Source organism: Mesoplodon bidens (assembly GCF_964165515.1).
Source record: "Mesoplodon bidens genome assembly, chromosome: 20".
In the NCBI taxonomy this organism is placed as follows: domain Eukaryota; kingdom Metazoa; phylum Chordata; class Mammalia; order Artiodactyla; family Ziphiidae; genus Mesoplodon; species Mesoplodon bidens.
Window position 1 is genome coordinate 17,852,192 of NC_138181.1, and position 23,729 is coordinate 17,875,920.

The following is a 23,729-nucleotide window of genomic DNA, read 5'->3' on the forward strand; positions in this document are numbered from 1 at the left end:
CCCTAAGGGCATAGAAGAGACAAATTACTGTTCACAGTGGGTCTACAAGTTAATTTTTCATGAAGCGAAGTCAACTGGTTATGTTAAAAAAAATCTTATCAATATTGGTGAGAGTTTTACTGGGTGATTATTTTTTTTTTTGCAACTTTTTCTGCCATCCTACTCCTGCGTTATTCCATTCATTTTCATATTTTAATTACCACGTTTCCTCTTTTTTTTTTTTTTCCTTACCTCCAGAGGGATAAATTGTGATGACTGCCCTGTTTACAGATCCACATTTTTCTCCATTACTCTAGGGCTTTGGATTTCAAACTTTAGGGGAATTAAGAATCAGCTAGAGGGTTTGTTAAACCAGATTGCTGGCCCCTACCCCCAGAGTTTCTGTTCGTTAGTTATGGGGAGTGAAGAGAGGACCAAGAATTTTTGTTTCTGATACATTCCCAGGTGACCCCATGCTGCTGATCTGGGGACCACACTTTAAGAACCAATACTCTAGGCTGATGTGATTTTACCTTAGCTACAAAAGATAGTAAAGAGAAACTTGGGTCAAAACAACTGTAGCATCTTGGTAGGAAAAAGAGTGCTACTCATTCTGCTTTGAGAAATTTACAGATCTTAAAACAAGCAACTTTTTTTTTATAAATTGACTAGAGGTTAGGTAAAGAATTATTTTCCTCTCTTTTTTACCCTTTCATTACATGTAATAACTCTTATTAGTTCCCTCTGATTTTTTTACAGCTATCTTGAGATAATTCTGATAGGAATTAACAATTATGAATCCTTATATGAAAAGTTTAGCTCTCAAATTTATGGAGACTGAAGCATATTTTTAATTTATTAAATAACTGTGTACAAGCCTTACTAAAGGAAAGTGAATAATTTCTATACTCAAGAATTGTTAATACAAGTTTTAGTGAATATTAAGTATTAGGACTTGAAGGGACCTTGGAATTAGTTTAGCCCCTTAAATTTACGTTTTGTGACATACTCCATGTAGCTCAAATGGTTCATAATTACTAAAATAAGCTAAGTAAACAGAAAATAAAGGTTAAAGCTTAAAATGCTGCTTGGCTCTTAAGATATATGTGGATAGGAATACATAAATTTCTTTTAAAAGCATGTAATATTTTCACCGTCTTCCTATGTCCTATCTATATGCATAGGATAGAGGAATTATATATATACTATAGTATATTTATGGTACTTTTTCAAATTAACAATTGGACCCATTGATTTAAATTTAGAGATACTTCACCTACTCATTGAGAATATTATTTGAAAACATAACTAACATATTTAAGAATAATTTATGTTTGCCAACCTGAAGAGATTCTATAATTAATGTGTTGATCATAATTAACAAAACCATATTTTATATATAAATCTGTATAATTAATATATATGACTATACATAGCCACTTAACAGCTATCATTTTAGTGGATCACATCCTATCAGAAACACAAAATTAATTCACATATAGACACTTGGCAGTTCTGCAAGTTCATTAACTTCTATTTCCAACTTCAGTGATTAGTGCTCCAAAAACAATGAATGAATTCCTAATTTTGAAAGTTTCCCTGCTGACATAACAGAGATACTCACCAACTCAAAAGGATCATTACAGGTGGTGTAATTTTTTCTTAATATTCTCTATCTATCCTGTTTGTATTATAATAACAATTAAAATTTTAGGTTTAAAATATTTGTCTTAAAATTATAATCTGAGTAGGCTTCAGACAGAATAGAGATTTATAGAAGATTTCACCTCAATATGAGGACAAACTTGAAGAAGTAGTGTTACTCCCACCCCTGTTATTGGAATTATTTAAGGCAGAGACTAGACATACACTTAATGTAGGATGCATAAAGGGAATTAATAAATGAGAAAAAAATTGGATTGTTATTACTTTGAAAATTCTTTTCAACAAAGAGAGAATTTCTTAGGAATAATACTTAGAACTTTTGCATTCAGGTCTTCTGTTAATTTACCAGGTTTGATAAAGAAGTGTGATTTCAGTTTTTCTAGTATTATTCTAAAAAGAGGAAAAGTTTATCACTTCCTCGCACCCCTTGTTATTGCAAAACAACATACGAACCAGTTTTCAAATTTTCATGAGCTTTACTACTTAAATGAATTAGTTAAGACAAGTTCCATGAAATTTGCCCTACAAAATGAAGTATAACATATAATTTTTATAAGAAATGTTTCACTTTTAATCATTCTTTTCAGAAAGGATTATATGAAGGAATAAGTTTAGCATTTATATTGCTCTTTCAAAAGTACCTTCTACAGGTTTATTTGGAAAGACGTAAGTGATAGTATGGTAAATTGGAAAACCAAATTATTGGATATTATCCAATGAAGGTTTTCTTCATAAAAACCCGGAATAAATTCTGTTTAAAGGTTGAAGCGAAAAAACAATATTTTCACTCTTCATTTTTTTCTTGCACTACTAATTTAAGATGGAAAGAAACCATAAAGTTTACTAATTTCATCTCAGATAATCTGTATTAGAGGTCAGGTTTCCAAGTAAATTGATTACTGTTGCAAATAATACGTGCTTCTCTCCTGGAGAGTTTCAAGGCTTTGTAAAAGACAGAAGGGTAGCTGCGGCAATAATATCTAAATTCAGGGATCTAGCGTGAATCAGTATGAAACTCGGTTCTCACTTGGAGAGTCCACTTTTTTCTTGTCATTTCTTCAGTTGTTTCTGCTTTCTATGATTCTGTAACATTTCCAAATTTCAAAAGGACAACTAATAATACCTTCAAGAAAGAGACCTGAGTAAGTTGAAATATATTACACCAAAGTCTATAAACTATATCTGTATTATACATTTCTAAATATTTAGCTAAGTAGATTTTACTCCTCTACAGAAATATTGTGTGTGTGTGTGTGTATAAAATTATGAAGAGAGACCAGTTCTTTCTGCATCCCCTTCCATACCCTGGAGAAGTAACAACAAATTTGTTTCATCTTGTGTGTTACTACAGTTGATTGGCTGCCCTAAAGTGTGGCATTGAGAATTTGAAATCTGCATCTAGAGGGAAAGAGAGAACAGCATTCATGCCAAATATTTGCTATTTGTCATCTCTGCTTTAGAGCTATAATGTTCTCATTGTAGTTCTGAAAATTTCAAGCTTAGCCAGACAGCTGGCTCTTGGAGCACAAACTGTCTTGTGACTCACCTAGGAATATGTCTATTCTAATACTTCAAAGAGATGTTTTTTTTCCTTCTTGGCCATGTAGCGCGGCATGTGGGATCTTATTTCCCTGACCAGGGATTGAACCCATGCCCCCTGCAGTGGAAGCTCTGAGTTTTAACCACTGGACCGCCAGAGAAATCCCCAAAGAGATTTTTTTAATCCAATGGTCCCTCCTTTAAAACAGTAGAGAATCTCTTCTGTGCCTCTGAAGAACTCAAAGAACCATGACCATGATGATGTCATCAAAAATACCCTTCAGCATTAAACTCTATATGTACCTTTAATGAGTTCTAACTTCCATTAAAATGACAACAGTTTCTCCCTTTCAAATTCAGCCCAGTCATTCTCAAACATTAGTGTACATAGCAATTAAAAATGCAGGCTTGGTCCTCATCCCCAGAGATTCTGATTTTGTTGGTCCAGAGTGGGGTTTGAAATTGGCTCTTTCTCATTCTGATACAGATGGTCTGGAGGCCATTTGTTGTCATGGTCTTAGACTTGCATCCTTTCTCCCATATCATTTTTCTAGCTGGAATTACTTAAATTATAATACTGTCAGCCATAACACCATGGGAAGATGATTTTTTGATTATGCTATTAACAAGTTATAGCTACGGCTCACTAAACTCACAGAGGCTGAATACACAAATCCAAATATTTAAGATTGTGTGCTATCATATTGGCTAGCTTTCTGGGCAGTGATCACTGGGAATGCCAGTTTTCCACCACCTCCTAAATTCAAATTCAAACTACTTGACATATAACCACTGGTTGCATACTCCCCACATTTCACAACCAAAACATTCTGAGTCTTCCCAGCCCGAATCAAGTCCATAGGTAATTTGTCTTCTGCCTTCTCACAGGTTGACCCTCAGAGTCTTGAATGACTTTTCTCAACCTTTTTTTTTCAGATAAAAGTTAAAATGTATTAGGAGTAGAAAATATATCCTTAATCAATCTGAATGCCTCACTTCTGATCTTGTTCAACTTTTTTGTGTGTGTTTAAAAGAGCACATAACAAGAAATTTGCTGTCTTAACCACTTCTAAGTATACAGTTCATCGGTGTTAAGTATATTCACCTTGTTATACAGCCAATCTCCAGAACTTTTTCATCTTGCAAAACTGAAACTCTATACCCATTAAACACTCCTTATTCCCCCATCCCCATCCCCTGGCAACACCATTCTACTTTCTTCTCAACCTTTCTTTTCAATAAGCAAGATATTTTCTGAACCCTTCTTGCACCAATAATGGGTTTATAATTATTGCTACTTAGCTCTCCAAGTAGAATCCTGATAGCTTGTATTGTTATAATTCTCATGCAAAAAGATATACAATTACAGGGCAATTGTGCTTATATTAAGAGCCCTTTATAATCTTTGGGTGACTGAATGAAGGGCAATTTATCCTGGAAGCTTTCCACTGATTTACAGGGAAAGGTAGCACTTTATTCCTCCTGAGACCTAGGGGACTCCAAATGGAATCTTTGTGCTTGTTTGTTGAAGGTTTGAGGTTAGAGTTACCAGGACAATTAGGCTTAAATCCTGGAATTTCCTAGACTTTTCCTATGTACATTCTAGGATTGTTTTCTCATTACTTATATAGTAGTATAGTAGATTGGAAATTTTTCTGGTGTTTGACAGTGTTGATGTTCACTAAATGATTTCAGAATCTTCCTTTAGTACAGTATGAAACTGTTTAGCTTTAAGTAGCTTCATTAGAAACATAATTTGGGAAGACTAGCCATAAATAAAAATGCATTTTCTGCAAATAAAGTGTTTCAAATGCTGTTTTCAAAATCATTGGCAGTTGAGAAAAAAACCCAACACAAGAAACATTTTTAAAACTCTTCTTTTTCAGATTTTTCCTCAAAAAGTTTCTCTTACTCTGTTATTAAAATTTTTTAAGAACTCAATAAAGTTTGCAATCTTGTAAGCAATATCCATCTAAATAGCCAGAAATACTATAATTAGGGTTTTATGCTTATGATCTTGACATAAGGAAAAAGCCTACCATTTCTTGGCTTAAATTATTTTGGAACTAACACAAACACTAGTTGACCATGATTCTTGGATAATGATAACTGAACTTTTCTTCATTTTATGCATTTAACAATTCATAATATCAATGTATTCTTATGATTTTTTCAGAAAAAAATGCAGTTTACTTAGAACATTTAAAATAACTCCATAATTTTTGTAGCACCCAGATATTTTTCTTCAATGATCTGTTGCAACGGATTGATAATATTTACTTCAAAGAAAATTCTTTAAAATTGAATTTCATTATTCTCTTGATTTCCATTATAAAATCAAAAATGTTTTCTCAGAAAAGGGGAAAAAATTTTTTTGAGTTGAAAAGATTTAGTGAAAGAGGTGAAGTGCATCTGGTTCAGTAACATACTAAGCAATTATTTTTTTCTTTGCAGTGCTCCCATCATTTTAAGATCTTTCTCCACTGCCCACTGTTGTCACCCCTAAATCACAGAACTTCATTTAGTGTCATGCAGTCCTCAAGGCACATGCTGCCAACAACCCAGAACTTAACTTCTCCTCTCTTGTAGTCTCTGACATAAGCTAGGCATTAATATTTTGCCAGTAGGAATCTTTGTGGGGTTTTTTTTTTGGCTGCACTGCACGCACCATGCAGGATCTCAGTTCCCTGACCAGGTTCCAAACCTGTGCCCCCTGCAAGTGCAAGCGCGGAGTCTTAACCACTGGACCGCCAGGGAAGTCCCAATAGGAATCTTTAATGTAGTAAACTCCGGTGTGAAAATTCCCCATATTCTGAGCCTTTTTCTGACAACTGTTTACCTACTTTATCAATTATAATGTTAAATTTACTTAGAATTAGGGATGCCTGTGTGATTTATAATAACTAAAACTAGTTTGTATTATTGTTCTTCAAACATTGCTAAACTATACTCCTATTTAAGGATCCTTTGGGTCATTAGGTAACTGTGCTATTTGGTTTGTTAATCACCACTTACTGTTTGACTCATTTTTTGAAAAAGACCCCAATATTCCATTTAATGACTTGCCAAGCTGGGATTCAAGCAGTACCTTCCATTAGGTGATTTGCTTCTGACGTGAGACATATTACAGAAAATCTACACTTTGATGGAAATTTTTTTATGTTTTATGTGGGAAAAAATTAATCTAGGTAAACACGAAACTTGATTCTTAAATTAGATTTTTAATAATTCAATTCTAAATGACAAGTTCATTTTAATAATTTTGTTACAAAAATAACTGTAAAATGAATGTGGATGCCAAATTACTCACTACTGTATAATTGTGCTATAATTTATAAAGCCAAAATATTTTAGGTGTTTTTTATTTGGACTGTTATTTCAAGCATTCATGGAATTTAAAGAATCCTAAGGTCTCTCCTTTGCCCTCCGGGTGTGCAGAGGTGTGGTGTAGAGGCTGGGGGTACTGTGTTGTATGTTATCATTCAGAAGCCCTGGCTCTGCATTCTAGATAGGATTGGAGCAGGTCATTTCACTGCTGGAGACTCCAGCTTGCTTATCAGTGTGGGCATTTTATGAGAAGAACCTTTCAATTTCTATATCCATGGAGTCAGTGAAACTTCTCCTAAAGTTACCTTCAACTTCCTTCTCTAGGCTTTTCTCATTTTCTCTGTATCTTCTCTATTTTATCTGACATTAATTGACCATCTTTCCTTCTTGGCATCGTTCATATTTAGTTACAGTTGCTTTGGTAAAGTGTGGACTTATCTTTTGGCCCTATACACCAAAAGCCTTAAATAGGCCATTCTTCCAGTTCCAAAAGATTTTTTTTAGACACAGCCTAAAACTTGATTAAAGATATTTTAAAAATTTAAACTTACTTTCCCATAGCAAAATCCCATCTTTTTAACTTGAATTTAAGTTTAAAACCAGACACTTTTTCTTCCTCGTTTCTATTCCCCTCTACACCTAGCCCCAGGCTGATGACTTAAATCATCCCTCTTCACTTAATCACAAGTGTTCCTGTTCCGTTTTGCCTTTGAAATCTTTTTTTTTTTTTTTTAATTTAGTTTTGGCTGCGTTGGGTCTTCATTGCTGCGCGCGGGCTTTCTCTAGTTGCGGCGAGCAGGGGCTACTCTTCATTGCGGTGCGTGGGCTTCTCGTTGCAGTGGCTTCTTTTGTTGCGGAGCACGGGCTCTAGGCGCGCGGGCTTCAGTAGTTGCGGCACGCGGGCTCAGTAGTTGTGGCTCGCGAGCTCTAGAGCGCAGGCTCAGTAGTTGTGGCGCACGGGCTTAGTTGCTCCGCGGCATGTGGGATCTTCCCGGACCAGGGCTCGAACCCATGTCCCCTGCATTGGCAGGCGGATTCTTAACCCCTGCACCACCAGGGAAGTCCTGCCTTTGAAATCTTGTTGCTTCAAGATCACAGTACTTTACAGACAAATCAAAATGGTGACAAGTGGAAATGAAAGTGATAATTTAAAAACCTGATAAGAAATACTATGTCATTTTATTTCAAAGATTGACTCACAAAGTAAGGTTCAGTAGAATATGAGATCTTTAATTTCCTACCCATCCTAAATTTTACTTTAGAAATATTTTTCCCTTGCTTAATAGATAAATGATCCTGTTCTTGTATTCATGCAGTGACTATTAGGTGGCTACTCTGCGCCAGCCCTTTTGCTACGGACTAGAGATACAGTGAACTACAAAAGAAAAATATTCCACTGCCATTAGCTTTACGTGAGCCATGTCCAAAGTTATTTGATTCAAAGCAGCTGTTGGAGCCTAATCAAACTGTCATTTTTTCCATTCAACAGATATTCATCTGATTATCTGCCACAGGCCAGGCAGTGTGTTGGTATATATGAGAAGTGTGTTTGGAGCTATTATAAAATGCTATATGTTATTTTCCCTTGAACAGTTTATTCTTTAAATATGATGAATGATCTACATTCTCTTATAGTGTTCAAAGTATATTTCACTGATGCAAATTTAGAGAACTACAATGATACTATTTTAAGCAATATTTCTGCCTTCTCCGTTCCAAGTCTCTTTTGATGTCCTAGTATGAAAATAATAATTCTCTTTCATCTCATGTGCCTGTGTTCAAATGGTAATGACTTCCTGAGCTCTAGGTTGGAAATTGTGAAACCCTGTTCAGGTTCGTCATAAGACTGCTGTGATTTCTGTATGTCCGTGGGGATTGAGTTGGGGAGAACGATGAGGAAGGCAAGGAATAGTAACATTCATGTCACGTATTTGCCCTCCCTGCTCCAGGCCTTTGTATTCATCCTTGCTTTAATTTTATTGCATTCTCATCGCATATACAATATCTTCATAAACTTTTCTCTCCATATGTCTGGATTGACAAAATCCATCGGTGTTCTCAGCTATGCATTACTCACCAATGTCTTAGCTGAATGGAATAAGCCTGATTCTACTGTGTCTTTGTAAATCACAAGTTGTAATACTTTTCACTGTAGATGCATTGCAGTGAAAAACCATTAGCGGATACATTCAACTAGTTATTGGTACGAAAGATTCATTTATCCTGAACGTTTTTCTATAACTGATCATTAGCTCTGAAATATTTTCTAATTAAATTCAATGTTAGAATAATTATAGAATTTTAAATTATAATACTTTTCATATAATTTGACATCTTTTTCAGAGTTCTTTCATATATTAGATCTCATTTCATCCTGATGAAAATATTGAGTTAGATTAGCTTAGGTCAATATCACTAACCTCACTTAACAAATGAAGAAAACAGGCCAAGGCAGGTTAAATGAGTTGCTGTAGATCATCTAGTGATCTAATAACATACCAGGGCTTATAAGGAGCTCACTGCTCATTGAGGCCTCATAATAACACTATAGAAAATTTAAATGGTAAACTTGAAATCAAAATCTGTTAGAATTAAACACATGTTTTTATAGCAAAATTAGGTTGTTTTTTTTTTTAACACATTCTAGGTATTTTCCTGTTTTTGTTGTATCTTTAGGCTCAATTCTGCACTGAATCTACCATCCATTTTGGCCCTGGCAGTAGGCATATCAAGTCATTATATTGGTGTTCATGTCTGTATAGAAACCACTTGCCTGGATTCAGCCTCTTTGCCTCTAGTTATTGAGACTTTGACCCTCTCTTTCCTGAGCTTCCCACCTTAGTGAACCTTCCAGAACTGGATCCTAATAACTAGAATACAGATCCCTTCCTGTCCTGTTAACACAAGTCTTGTCATGGCACTGCATTGCAGTGTAGCCTTCAAAAAATGTTATTTAGAGAATTTAAGAGATAAAACTACTTCATTGTACAATAAATTCAGTTAATAATCAAACATCAACTAGTGATTTTTTTCCCCTACACTCTTATGAACAAGAGATAAATGACCACACAATAAGTTAGAAGCAGGCTTTTTCAAAAACCCGTTTGAAAGGGATGTTCCAAGTTTTTATCAAATTAACTCAAGAACCCACATCTTCATTTATAACGTTATAGCAGTTAACAGTGCAGTAATCTCCTTCACACACACACGAAATCTAATCATGTTCACTATGTTGTATTTATTGAAGCAGAAAATCAAAATAATACATACTAGGAATATTTGAATTTCAATAGGATCAAAAGCATTGTGGTTAAAGCTCTACTGACTAGGAAATTCCATGGAGTAAATGATCTCGCTCCTGGCATTCCCAGTTAACCATGGCTTTGTAGCCTCACTGAGGAATTAGCAGGCTGAATTCTAAATTCTTACATGGAGATTGAATTTCTCTCTATACATATTCCTGTGGCCATAAAAGTTTCATGTTGGCTCAATGTGCATAAGTAATCACATAACTACAAATATGAGAAGGTCAATATGTCTAGGCTTATCATGAAGGAGCTTAATAGAAATTCCACATTTGCTTTTTGCTTTGTGAGGAATAAAACCACAATTTTAATTTAAAACAATTTAATTTTACTTAATTTCCTCCTCCCCCTTAAATAATAGCAATAATTTCAGCTGTATTTCTACGTACTTGTTCCCCACAGAGTTATCAGGCCGTGTCAGTGACCTAGTACAGAATGGTAAAGAGTACAGAATAGACTTTCATGTCAGCCAGTCCTGGGTTCAGGTTCAAATTCTGTCACATATTGTGTAATTTGGGGCAAATTTTATAACTTTATAGAGTTATTGTGAGAATTTATTCACTCAGCCTTTAGTTTATACTTACTAATGACTCTATTTTGGGGGCCAGGGGATGTATCAACAACAACACAGATAAGGTTTCTTGCTTCACAGAACCTAGAGTCAGCCAAAATTTTCTTAAAGAAAATTAAATGTCCTGAAGCTGTTAGCAAAGTTTCTGTCACATAATAAGCATTTAATAAATATTAATAACATCATTATTAATTCTTCCCAACCCATAAAATAGATGGTTCCCCAGAAACGGTAACAAACATATGCAAAATTGGAAGGAAACCTCCTTTTACTGGAGGAGCTCTCTGGTAGAGCAGTGGCAAGGGAGTTGGGCTAGTTATAATCCCTTGAAGCTGTTTTCAGTAAAATATAAAAGCAAACAACTGTGTAGGCAGAAATTTCTTGGACAGGAAGCAAAAAGCCCTAACTTTTATCAAAGAAGAAAAACTACACTTCACCGCAATTAAAATTTTCTGCTCATCAAAAGACACCATTAAGAAAATGAATAAGCTATCCACAGACAAGGAAATAGCAAAGCATGGTTTTATTGCTGGAGGGAAACAAAACTGCTTTGTTTCGTTTTTTAAAAAGACGATCATTCGGCAGTTTGCATAATTTGGGGACCAATTGCCCCACTGCTAAAAGTATTCTAATCACCCGTTTTCTGGTATTGGTGTAAGTATCCGTAGTAACTTAACCTATGATTTTCTTGTCTTAATCTGCCATTGACTTTTTTATTTTTGGCCTAAAGGAATCTTTGGAGTAACATAACACCCTCATTTTATAACAGATAGGAAAAATATTTAAAATGTCATGTGACTTGTTCAAAATCATTTAACTAGTCATTTCAGAACTTGAGCTAGACCTTATTAAATGGTCTTTCCACTACGTAATATCTACTTCTCTATTAGTTTGCTTCAGAATCAGTCGGAGATGGTATGTGTGATTCATTTAGAATGTGTTTGTTTTCTTCTCTCAGCTGGAAGAATTTTCTCACCTATCTATTTTAAAGGTGAAAACTATTAAAGATTATGTTCGTGAGTCATTTTTGATTCTGAAAAATAGCTTTTTTGATAGTTGATACACACTTCAACCCTTAGTTTCAATATGGTAAAGGAGCCATTATAATTGAGGCCCCAGTTACCATCAAGAAGAGGCCTCTACAGAACATTGTCTCAATACTGAGCTTCATTTATTTATTTTTTTTGGCTGCATTGGGTCTTCGTTGCTGTGCTCTTCTCTAGTTGCGGCTAACGGGAGCTACTCTTTGTTGCGGTGCGCGGGCTTCTCATTGCAGTGGCTTCTCTTCTTGTGGAGCATGGGCTCTAGGCACGCGGGCTTCCGTAGTTGTGGCATGCGGGCTCAGTAGTTGTGGCTTGCGGGCTCTAGAGCTCAGGCTCAGTAGTCGTGGTGCACGGACTTAGTTGCTCACGGCATGTGGTATCTTCCTGGACCAGGGCTCGAACCCATGTCCCTGCATTGGCAGGCAGATTCGTAACCACTGCGCCACCAGGGAAGTCCCTCATATAACCTTAAACTATATTTTTTTCTATCTTCTAGCACTTGGCATTCTGTTTTTCTTTGGTACTTATGAACCTTTAAACCTCTCACTATCTCAGAAACTATTTACATGAAACATCACACAACTAACCATTCTATTAATTATGTAAGTTTTTATTGTTGCCTCTAGAGAAGCAAACAGTGTCCTTTAGTGTCAATTGAGCTTTTAAAAGGACATTTTTTATAGTTAAAAATTAGATTATCATGTATCGATTTATTGTTGTTCTCCAACTGTGTCAATTTATATTTATGCAATTTTTTTGTCAACAATATCAGTAGCAGCAATAATGACATGGGACTTAGGGATTTCAGAGCATTACTTTTTTTTACTAAGTATGTGCCTGTACTTTTCCTTTTCAGTCATACTGAATTTTTAACGTATAGTAAGAAGCAACTATGTGAGGTAAGAAATGACAATTCCAGGGAAAAGAAAACATTCATTCATTGATTCAACAAATAGTTATTGAGTTCCTCCCACAGGCCAGGCATTGTGCTAAGGAAATTTCTTACTTTTTCCATGTCTTTCTTCTACTCTCTAGTGGAAATGATGAATAGTAGGTAAATTATATATTTTAGATATCTTTGTATAACACATGGGTTTAGGACAGCATAAGCCTTTGGTGGGTTAGAATTGGAATTATAAAAAGAAATAATTTGGTGAAATAATTATCTGGCTTTTGATTACAGTTTTAATTTTGCCCTTAAATACTTGGCACCACTTGCCCCTGAATTCTCTTCAGGATATTACTATTTTCTTCTCAGAACCAATAGTACTTTTTCACTTCATTTTTGGAATCGTCTGATAGTGTAATAAGGTTATTTCTGTAGGAAGTTGGGAATTCATTGAATATTTTAACTCTGATTGTAACGTCTTTAAAGTCGATGAACATGGCCCCTTAGATTTGAAGTGGTGAGGTAATCATTAAAAATTAGGCCCCAACCACTGGCATTCAAATGGTTTTAAAATGTGATTTACTATATATACAGTCCATTATGCACCAGGTAGCATAAAGTAAAATCTTGTTTCCTTCCCGCCTGAATGTTTTAAGTTCATCTGTCTGCTTTAGGTAGTAGTGGTACACTGTTGCCACACCAGTATTCACACATCCTTGGGGAACCAAAACAAGAGTGAAGGCCAAACTGCCATGATTACTTTTAAGTAGCATTTGAGCCAAAATTTTATCAATTTTTTTCCTGCATTTATAAATTAGTATTTTCACAGTAATAAATCTGACTTGGAAAATCTTTTACATTCTAGGATTTTTTTTTAAATAAATTTACTTATTTATTTATTTATTTATCTTGGACTGTGTTGGGTCTTTGTTGCTGTGCGCGGGCTTTCTCTAGTTGCGGCGAGTGGGGGCTACTCTTTGTTGCAGTGCGCGGCTTCTCATTGTGGTGGCTTCTCTTGTTGCAGAGCATGGGCTCTAGGCGTGCAGGCTTCAGTAGTTGTGGCACGTGGGCTCAGCAGTTGTGGCTCGCGGGCTCTAGAGCTCAGGCTCAGTAGTTGTGGCTCACGGGCCCAGCCGCTCCGCAGCATGTGGGATCTTCCCGGACCGGGACACGAACCCACGTCCCATTGAAAGGCAGGCGGACTCTCAACCACTGCGCCACCAGGGAAGCCCCCTCTAGGGTATTTTTTGGACATGAAATGTTTTATATCTTTTCTTAGAGCTGACACATTTATTATGGTCCATAAAAGAATGTGTCTTAATTCTTCTCCAGTTATAAAGAGCCTGTTTTGGTTTGGTGCCCTGATATAAAATCCATGTCCTCTGCAGAGTATTAGTCATGGACCCCATTCTAGGATATGTTGCTCTCTATGGGACGTGGTGAGGGTAGAAGTTCTGAAATGAAAAAAGAAGAATGACACCAGCCTTCATGATGCTTCTTCAGCAGGAGTATTTTGCTTAGTTGTAATGTTGTTGAACATTTTGTATTAAAGTATAATTTACATACAGCTCTTATTATACCATTTACATACAGCTCTTATTATACCATTCAGTCATTTTTGGCAAATATCAAGACATAGAACATTTTTCTCACCCCAGAAAATTCCCATGTACCCCTTCCCAGTCACCACCCACACTCTCCCCCTCCTCCTGACTTCCAGAAGCAGTCACCGATCTGATTTCTATTAGCATAGGCTACTTTTGTCTATTCTGGAATTTCATATAAGTTAACATGTATTTTTTGTATTTGACTTCCTTCACTCAGCCTAGTAGTTTTGAGATCAGCTGTTGAGTTCATCAGTAGATAGTGACTTTTTATTGCTAAGGATGCTTTTTTTTTTTTTTTTAGGATGCTTTTTTTAAACAGGCAAAAAATAAGCAGACCTTCACTGAGTATCTTATTGAATCGTGGCAGCAAACCTGTAGTAAGAATGGAGGGGACAAAATACCCTTAAATATTAATATTAAATAACTGGTCCTAACGTTCAAACAACTCTTCCACCTTAGTTATGTGCATACTCTTTTGAGAGACTCTAAATTATTCTATTAAAAACAGAGATAATGGGCTAGTGTACTTCAGCAATTGCAATGGCCAAAGAATGGTTATTATTTATTTTACTTCACAGTTCTGCTTCGACCTCAGAAAGTAATGTGAAAAATAATTCCAAGTAAAAAAATTAAATAAAATAATAATAATAATAATTCCAAGTGAGGAGATACTTCTTATGATATCTCTATTATCAAAGCATGCCGGAAGGAATGCTCTCATTGTTTATTGATATGGTGATGCCTCGGTAGCTTTTATGCACTCTTAAAATTACATAACGTAGACCTTATGAATCAGTTATTATTGGAAACTCACGTTGGTCCATAGTTTTATACGTGGAAAGAGAGTGGATACAATGAAAGCAACAACCAGATTGCATTTTTGTTTTTCTGAAAGTTCTAACTGAATTTACCTAAATTTTGCCATTTTAAGCAAAGAGTCATTGAGATTCTCAGGAGTGGCAATGTATTTAAGGGAAGATAATACTGTTATTCTAGTGAGCCTTAGTAAATTGTGTACCAGTAGATCTAAAGGAGGCATTTTTACTATCTGCTGTTGTCTTTTTCAAGAGATTCCTATTCTTACCAAAGAGGGGTCTGAGTTTTGACGTAACGAAATAAAGGAGAGGCTTGAGCTGGACTTTGGCTAGTCTATCCCAATCCATGCCATGTCCACCTTTAAGATTCTAAAAGGAGGAGCTGCAGAACCACAGAGAGATCCCAGAACACTAAGTCACATACCAAGAGCATACCCAACAGGGCTTTTCTTAACTTTATGGGAAGGTAGTAAGTCATTTTCAGTGTTTATACAACTATTCAGCAAGAGAAGGAGTAATCATGTGGTACTACAATGCTGTATCTGTTCTATGGAAAAAGACACTCAAAGGAAATGTTTTGCCAGATTATTGAGAGAATATTAATAACATTTCAGATTATCGCCATTCTCTGAATCCCTCTTATCTACTTCTTTTCTCATTTCTTTTACCTTTCTGCCACCACTAGATACATATACTTTGCTTCTCCTCTCCGATAGCTATTTTTCTCCTTATGGTTCCTAAATTATTGTACCACATTCATATTTCATTCTGATTATTCCAAAAATACTGAAATGAAACTCCCCTTTAACATGACCTACTTTAATGTAGAATTTGGCCTAAGTCTTACTCCTCATGAAAAGGCCGTTACATTTAAATTACCAAGAGAACCTCGTCAGTGTAATTTAACCCATAAGGAGGGTTTGAAGTGCTATCATACTCAGCTTCAAGGATATATGTTCTAAACTATGAAGACAATTAACTACTTTCAAGCAGTATGCATGAATTCTCTAAGCAGTTCATCATCCTTTTGGTTGTAGTAATTAATTTTAATTAACTGCCAATAATGTTTGTTGACACGTGGAAAAGTGAGGATGTGGCCCTGGTTCCCATTTGAGTGTGTGGAATGACGTGAGTTTAATGTTCAAAGGGTAAAGAGGTCCTGGGTTGTGAAATAAAGAATTATAAGCCTGAGTTCCCAGTGAGTACATGCAGCCTGAAGAGTTCTGAAAAGTCCTAACTTAGCAGAAATTAAAGCTGATAGTAAATCATCTTTCCTCCACCTGTGTATTTATGCTTCTGGCTAATAAAAATTAGATTTTTGCTTCCTAATTTTGGAATGAATAATATTTTTGCTTCTCAGTCAAAATGTTCTAATTAATAGTGCTGTTTTTATTAACATGTACAGCAGTTTAGAGATTCAAACAATATCGTTACCATTTAGTGTTTTTACTGATGTGATTTAAAACCATAACTCTAATTTTTACAAGAAATCATTCCTTTCACCTTTCTCTCTTTGAAACTGGGAATGAGGGCATGCGTTGTACTTAACTGGTAAGACCTACTCTTTTTTTTTTTTTTCTTTCTGTGTCTTTTTTTTTTAATTAGTTTCTGCTTTATAACAAAGTGAATCAGTCATACATATACATCTGTTCCCACATCCCTTCCCTCATGCATCTCCCTCCCTCCCACCCTCCCCATCCCACCCCTCCAGGCGGTCACAAAGCACTGAGCTGATCTCCCTGTGCTCTGCGGCTGCTTCCCACTAGCTATCTACCTTACATTTGGTACTGTATATATGTCCATGCCTCTCTTTCACTTTGTCACAGCTTCCCCTTCCCCCTCCCCATATCCTCAAGTCCATTCTCAAGTAGGGTAAGACCTACTCTTTAGGTAAAGTAGTGGGAGTAGGATCAAGCTCTTAGCTGCTAATTGTGCGACGACGTAACATATTGTAATATCCACACTATATTGACATAAGTTAAGTAGATGTATTTAGGATTTAAAAGGCTTTATATGGGGCTTCCCTGGTGGCGCAGTGGTTGAGAGTGGTTGAGAGTCCGCCTGCCGATGCAGGGGACGCGGGTTCGTGCCCCGCTCCGGGAAGATCCCACATGCCGCGGAGCGGCCGGGCCCGTGAGCCTCCGTGTCCGGAGCCTGTGCTCCGCAACAGTGAGAGGCCCGCGTACCACAAAAAAAAAAAAAGGCTTTACGTGGTGTTGCTGCAAAAGGAGGCCTAACGATGGTTTAAAGAAAACTTCTAATACTCACAGTTGTTCAAGAGTTCCAGAATATTAAACCTTACAAGGTTATTCTTTTTTCTTAAAAATAAAATATATTTTGATTACCATACAGATTCCCATCATATCAGAGGAGAAACCAGTTAGCACAGCATAGAATTTTAGAGCTGGAAAAGACTTTGATATTGTCTAGTTTAATCTCACCATTCACCTAGTTCACTAAAATCTCTATCTTCTCAAGGATCTGAACTTTCCTGCACTTATTTCCAGAACACTGAAGAACACTAGTCCCCAGTTCCTTTCACCCTATCTGTGTAACTGTCCTTCCACTCCCCTCTGATATTCTCCACAGTCATGATAATGATTGCAGCTGGGAGGATTATTTCCTTGGTTCCTTGTGCCTGAATTAGCTTAAGAATAGTCTATTGTACATAAAAGTCCAACTTCTCGTTTAAAGATTTGACAAAAGGCAAGGTGAATCATTCAAAGTGTTAGGAGTAGTTGTAGTAACAGTCGCGCATCATTGATACTCTGGAGGGCATGTACAATATGGGCTTTGCCATTGTGCGTAATACTACCCTATCATTTAAGACGAGTCATACTACCTACTCTCCTGTAAAAGAGAAGACGCAAGAGTGGACAAGCACAGCTTTTCAGTTGGGTGGTGGAGTTGAAGTTCTTTGTTCTGTTTTCTCAATCTCATTTCTCGTTCATTAAGTCAACAAATATTTGTTTTGCATACAGCATGAGCTAGATAGTCAGCCAGGTCTAGATGTACAGCAGACAAGATCCGGTCTTTGGCCTCAGAGAGTGTCTGGTATAGATACATAGAATAGGACAACTACCTTTGGATTGGAGAAGATACATCTGTGTAGTTCTACCACTGCTCAAGCAATTTATTAACTTTGCCTTCCTCACAGGGATACAATGAGAAGTGACTGTTATAACCGATTGTGAGGCATTTGGAAATGAAAAGTGCTATAAAAGAGCTGAATAATAGAAAGCAAGATGAATTATATGATAGGAATGGTCCTCATCGGTATATTCAATACTTACGTCAGCACTATAGCAGTGCTACCAGGGAAAAGCTAAATGAGGTAAATACAACTGCCTAGCTTTTGCAAAATCAAGAAAAAAATTCTGTGTGTTTTAGCAAGAAAGATTGTGGAATCATATTATTTTGGGTATTACATGAGCTAATATATAGTTGGAATATCATATATAGTGTGGAGTTTCCACACATCTGTAGTTTCTATTAAGAATATTATACATTTCAGTGTTATTTGAAGTATTTCTCTAGTTATTGTTAAATGCTACCACTGTCCAAGACTATTGCTTACCAATAAGAGATTATGTTCTCATATTCGAAAACTACAAGAAGGCTCTTTAAATTATATAGGAAGGATAACTGTCCTTTCTGTGACTAACCTATTATATGTTGGGTTTGGGGAAGTTGTCATCAGTGATTTATCATGCCTGATCCTTTCTGATTTTACTTGTTTTTAAAGTTTGTTACTTCTCTCAGAGGACTAGGATACCAATTTTTATATCCCATTCTATATCCTCAGAAGGTGAAGAATTTATAGAATTGGGTATTTCTTTCATATGCTTTTATGTGGTCATTTTTACACCCAAGGGAGAGTCTCAAACTGTAGAAAAAAAAAGAGGTCCTTTTTTGCTAGTCATTTAATATTCTATGACTATGAACTAATCGTAATGTTAACATAAGTTATTGTATTTTTTACCAGCATTTTTCACCCTAATTAAATGAGACACTACACCACTCTGTTTAGCTTGTGGCATAACAAAAAAGACAGGTGAGCTGTCATTGAGAATCATGATCTTACGTTCTCTCTCTCCTCTGAATAATAAAATTTTTTTTTTGGTCTCAGTTTATACTGTGACACCTCCCTAGTTTAACTTCATCACATTCAAGCAACAAAACTATTAAAATTCTAACCTAACATGGGTACCATCTATTTTAAAATATATATTAATATAATTATTACATGGTAAAGGGATCTTCTGTTTGTTTGTTTGTTTGGTTTTGTCTTTCCCTGATTCACCAAATTTAATAATATGGAGAGCTTCCACCACAGCTGCTTATTATTTGTTCCATATGTTGATGCTTTTGTCTCTTATGTCCTTTTGTCCTTATTATATTACATCTATACATTTCCATTTCACATTTCAATTTAGAATAAAGAGATAGAAGCATGAAAATTAATTACCCATGCATCAAACATTTTTGCTGTGCTTAATAGGAATGAACACTTAAGACTAGAAACCTTAATGTTTAATACTGTCTTCAAAACTCAGCTATTGCATATATTGTCACGTCAGCAATGGAAGAAACTGAGTATAATATGTAATCAGATAAAACAGGATAACTATGTTTAAAATAAAGCATATGATGTCTGTGCATTGCATGGCAGGGTGTTACTGAAATTTGCCTAGATAATCTCTCATGATATTTTCTGATTTTATGGGAATGCTTTGGCTATACTTGGATTTGAATCTTCATAATGACAAAGGTTCTTAATAGTTATTTTTTTAAAACACACTATACTGTTTTTAGAAAGTTATAATTCATCTTCCTGCTTATATTTGTGCTAAGTTTGTACTATACTATTAAAAAGAAAGGTAAATTTATATATACTTAGATTTTGAAAAGTAGACTCATGTACATTTTTTTAAATTTTTGGTAACTTGTGGCACTTTGGTAAAGGAATGTGCAATTATAAAAGTTTATGCCATTTTAATTTTTTTTTAATTCCCAGGAATTACTCTTACTAGGCTTTAGATTCAAAACCAAACCCAATTTTAAGATCAGCACTTTTTTCCTACTGGTAGTTCCTGTTTTTCCAATTATATGGAACATAAACTATTTTTTGCAATGAGTTTTACCTTTCCTCCATTCTAATCTCAAAAATCTTTAAATTTAAGGAACATTTTAAATTAATGCAGAGGTAATTAGAAAAGCATTTTAGATGTCTTGGCCATTTAATCTGGTGCCTGACTTTAGTAATTTTCTGATAAAATTAACTAAATTCCTGAAAAGGAATATTCAAACATTTTAATTTGTTTTCATTGGTTGTAACCAATTGAGTAGTTGATGTCCATACAGTCATAATTTATCTTAAAATATGGAGCTGCCAAGAGAACTAAGGACATAGCTGTGCTTAAAATACCCCCGTATCCTCCAAAGAGAAATCACAAGAAGAAAAAGAATTCTGTATGATATGGCTCTTATATATACTTCGATTAGGTTACCAGTATTTTACTGTGATACATCCATGGGTATTAGAAGCAAAATGAAAATAAATATAAATGCTTTAATATTAGATATTGGCATCAATATAGATTATGCATAAGGTATTGCAATAAAAATATTAATCGTGCCTGTATTTGAAGAATTTATGTTAGATTTTCTGTGGCCTTTTTCATTCAAGGCTGCACAATCATTTTAAATGTAAACACAACAGAATATATGTATGAATGAAATGATGGCCCTGTTTGCCATGGGATTAAATATTCTGTTGAATTTTGGGGGGCATTGGCTGTTGTATATTATGACATAAACTTAGATTGTTCACAAGCAATATGTGTGTCTTATGTACAAATCACAGCATTTAGAAATTATACATCTTCCTTTTCCTCACAAAATGAATTCAGAATTTGTAATTCAAACTTTATCGTTTTAAGCTGCTAATTATTAAAAATTACCTAATGTGGATCAAAAGAGTAAATGAAATAAGGACTATGAAAGAATGCTAATTAATAGCATAACCCCATATCGAACTTCTGATAACTTTAAGTTTCTTATAAAGCCTTAAAATATTTTAGTGAAAAATTAATTACTTGGAAATGAAGGCACTTTATTACCTTGAACTAAGCTATTTGTCTGTATAGAACTTGTCTAAAATCCCATAAAATATTCTTTATCCTTTTATAAATTTATCCAACTTATGTGTTTTTCTAAAGGTTCTTATACTTAAATGTAATAATTCAAACTATTTTAACTTAACAGAAAATTGTATTACATAATACAACCAATGAACAATACAGAAAAAAAACTCAAGCGTAACAAAAGTGTTTGTGGTAATGGCAAAACTGTTAGTCTAAGTTAGTCTACAATCATTTGAGGTTAAAATGTTGTAAAATTTGAAGGCTTTTTCATTGAACAATTTTTAGATAGCTTTTATTTTTTAAATCTTATTTTTAATTGGTACTACCTTGTTTTGAAATGTTGATCAAAGATAAGGGCAATCAAAACTATTAAGCCAGCCTTCATTACTCAATTTTGTTTTAGTTGAGGTTTTTTTTTAATGTAACCCTAAAACATTAAGAAATTAGTGTTGCTTCTACTATGCTCAAGTCAGCCATGCCTGGAGAATGATCGAATTTAAACCAGTAATGTGGATGTACTGCTGTGTATACCTGTTTCCTCTTCAGAAAATTAGTACTTGATTTAAACAATAGATTTGGTTCAACAGAAAAAAAATAGGATTTTTTTTCAAAAGTTAAATTTTTTCTCAAATTACACCTTACATCTCTCTGACATTTATAAGGATAGGCTAACTTGTATCCAAAAATGTTTTTCGACAGAAGAATATTTCAAAGCAAACAAACTTTGTGCTTTGTTTGGGGGCAGTTCACTTAAGAAAAAAACACTTTTCTATAATTTTACTTATTTTTAATTCTTTCTCTCTAGTGGTCATTTTCCAATCATTACTCGTAAATGTTTTGCTAAATGTAAATCCTGCTTCATAGATGTAGTCATCATTACATGGTACAGAAATGAGTCAAGTTTATTAGAAGTCTACTCTTACCGAGGAGAGACTAAAGATAAATTCCATGTCAGTTCTTTGGTTTGTTTCTTTGTTTTCTTTTTTAAATAAGATATATTAACCCAAAGGTGTGTTAATGTCATGGCATGAACAATCTTAAATGTAGATCTATTGAGTATTTTGTGATGCTGAGTAACAGACTTTTCTCAAATCTCTGTGATGCTACTAGCTATTTTCCTTAGAAGGTTTTTGTTTAATGTTAGATTGTTGTTCTGAAAGATGTTGGTCCTAGTGGGATTTTTAAAAACTGGGAAAACAAATAAATGCATGTGTTACAAGTACAGAAATAGTGAATTGTAAACTTACCATATAGTACTGATTCTATTTTCAAAAATGTTTTTGCTGTTAATATATACAACATAAAATTGCTGCCATACTGTAATTAAGTACTTTTTCCTAAATGACCCTGTTATCACTATTCCAGAATTAGAAGTTGGGCAGATATATGATTGATTCATGTGTCTGCATAGATGCTTCAAGGTATATTCTTCTCTTGGGGAGTAAAAATATATTTTCCTTGGCATCAATGCACTGAGATCTGAATATACCTATATCTATTCTTATTGCACATTTCTTATACAGTATCTTCAAATATGCCAAAATTGGCCTGGACATGACTTAAAATTGAGGGTTTGTTACATGTTTTCTAACAGAAAGGTTTTCAATGAAACAGAAAGGTATTCATTATAGGTTTGTACTGTGAAAATAGTGAAACTCCCTTTAAAATTTCATATATGCTAAATTTAAATTAATATTTTTTCTTTAGCTCACAAATTACCCTAAATCCAGAGGGAATATCCACCCTTTTCACTGTTGTCAAATCCAGCATAAGGAACAGCCCTATGACACTACAAAAACAGTTGAGGAATAAGGAATAAGTCTCTTATGTCACACTTCAGAATAAAGGCATTCGGTGAAAGAAATGAACCGAAGTTCATCGTGAATGCAAGCCTTCTGTTCTTGACATTCCTCCGCGGAAGGGAAGACAAGTGTCAACACCACTGGCATCATTTTCGAACCGATCTTATGTGGAATATCTTCCACGACACTGGAGTACTTCTTGACTCTATCAGGGTTTTTTTGTTTTGTTTTGTTCTGTTTTAATTCATCAAGCCTTTCCGTTTTCAAAAAACCATTTGTCAGCATTGAGGTAGAAGGACATAGATTTGAAAATACTTTCTTAAGAGATCATGTAACTATATAACTCTGAATTTAAAAACTGAGGAGGAGGGGTCATTTCAACCCACCGCCTCTTACAAGAAACATGTTTTTAAATCTGTAACTGCTTTAGTGTTAACAGGGTACAAAGTGTTGTTTGTCCTGTATTGTACTTCAAAGGTTCTCATTGATTGGTGATTGTATTGTACTGTATGAAAACAAGTCATAAATTGCCTTGTATTGTTTATAGTAGACCATACCACATACTACTTCAGTTTTCATGTTCCAAATTTTTCAGTGATGCATGTTAACAGTTAGGTCCTAAAATTCTGTGGTGCTAATTCTTCCATATCCAATGGTGCTTTTGTGGATGCTAACTGCACACATGCTGAACAAAGCTTGACGTTTAAAACTTTCCTCCCTTCCTCTGTTTATATAAAGTACAGTAAAATAACTTGAATTTGTCTCCAAATATCACTGACAATCTAATAAACTGGTTTATATGTGTGATTAGTTTGTATTCTCAATTATTTTTCAGAAAGCAGATTAGTTCTGCTGGGCCCTCATATCAACAAAAAGTAGATCTTTTGCAGTGATTATTTTGTTATTTGTGCCCAAAATTTATGGTATCTTTAGGAATTTAAATCCAGTTGGCCTGGCTTCTAAAATCAAGTTCAGATCAGATCTATAAAAACTAGACCTATCAAACCTGGAAATAAGTAAGTTGAGAAGAGCACAAATGTT

At 34.9% G+C, this 23,729-nt stretch overlaps 1 protein-coding gene across 3 annotated transcripts in view; it reads left to right on the plus strand.

Annotated features, from left to right (window-relative positions):
- Nucleotides 1-23,481, plus strand: part of PURG (purine rich element binding protein G) — a 35,458-nt gene extending 11,977 nt beyond the window's left edge. The window contains exon 3 of one of the 3 annotated variants that reach the window (XM_081220734.1): nucleotides 22,594-23,481. In XM_081220734.1, coding sequence (XP_081076860.1) covers nucleotides 22,594-22,698 — 105 coding nt within the window. In that variant the 3' untranslated portion in view covers nucleotides 22,699-23,481. Of the gene's footprint in view, nucleotides 1-17,897; nucleotides 18,149-22,593 lie in introns of those variants that run through there. The other 2 variants (XM_081220736.1, XM_081220739.1) reach the window with 2 other exon arrangements.
- The last annotated feature ends 248 nt before the right edge of the window (nucleotides 23,482-23,729 follow it).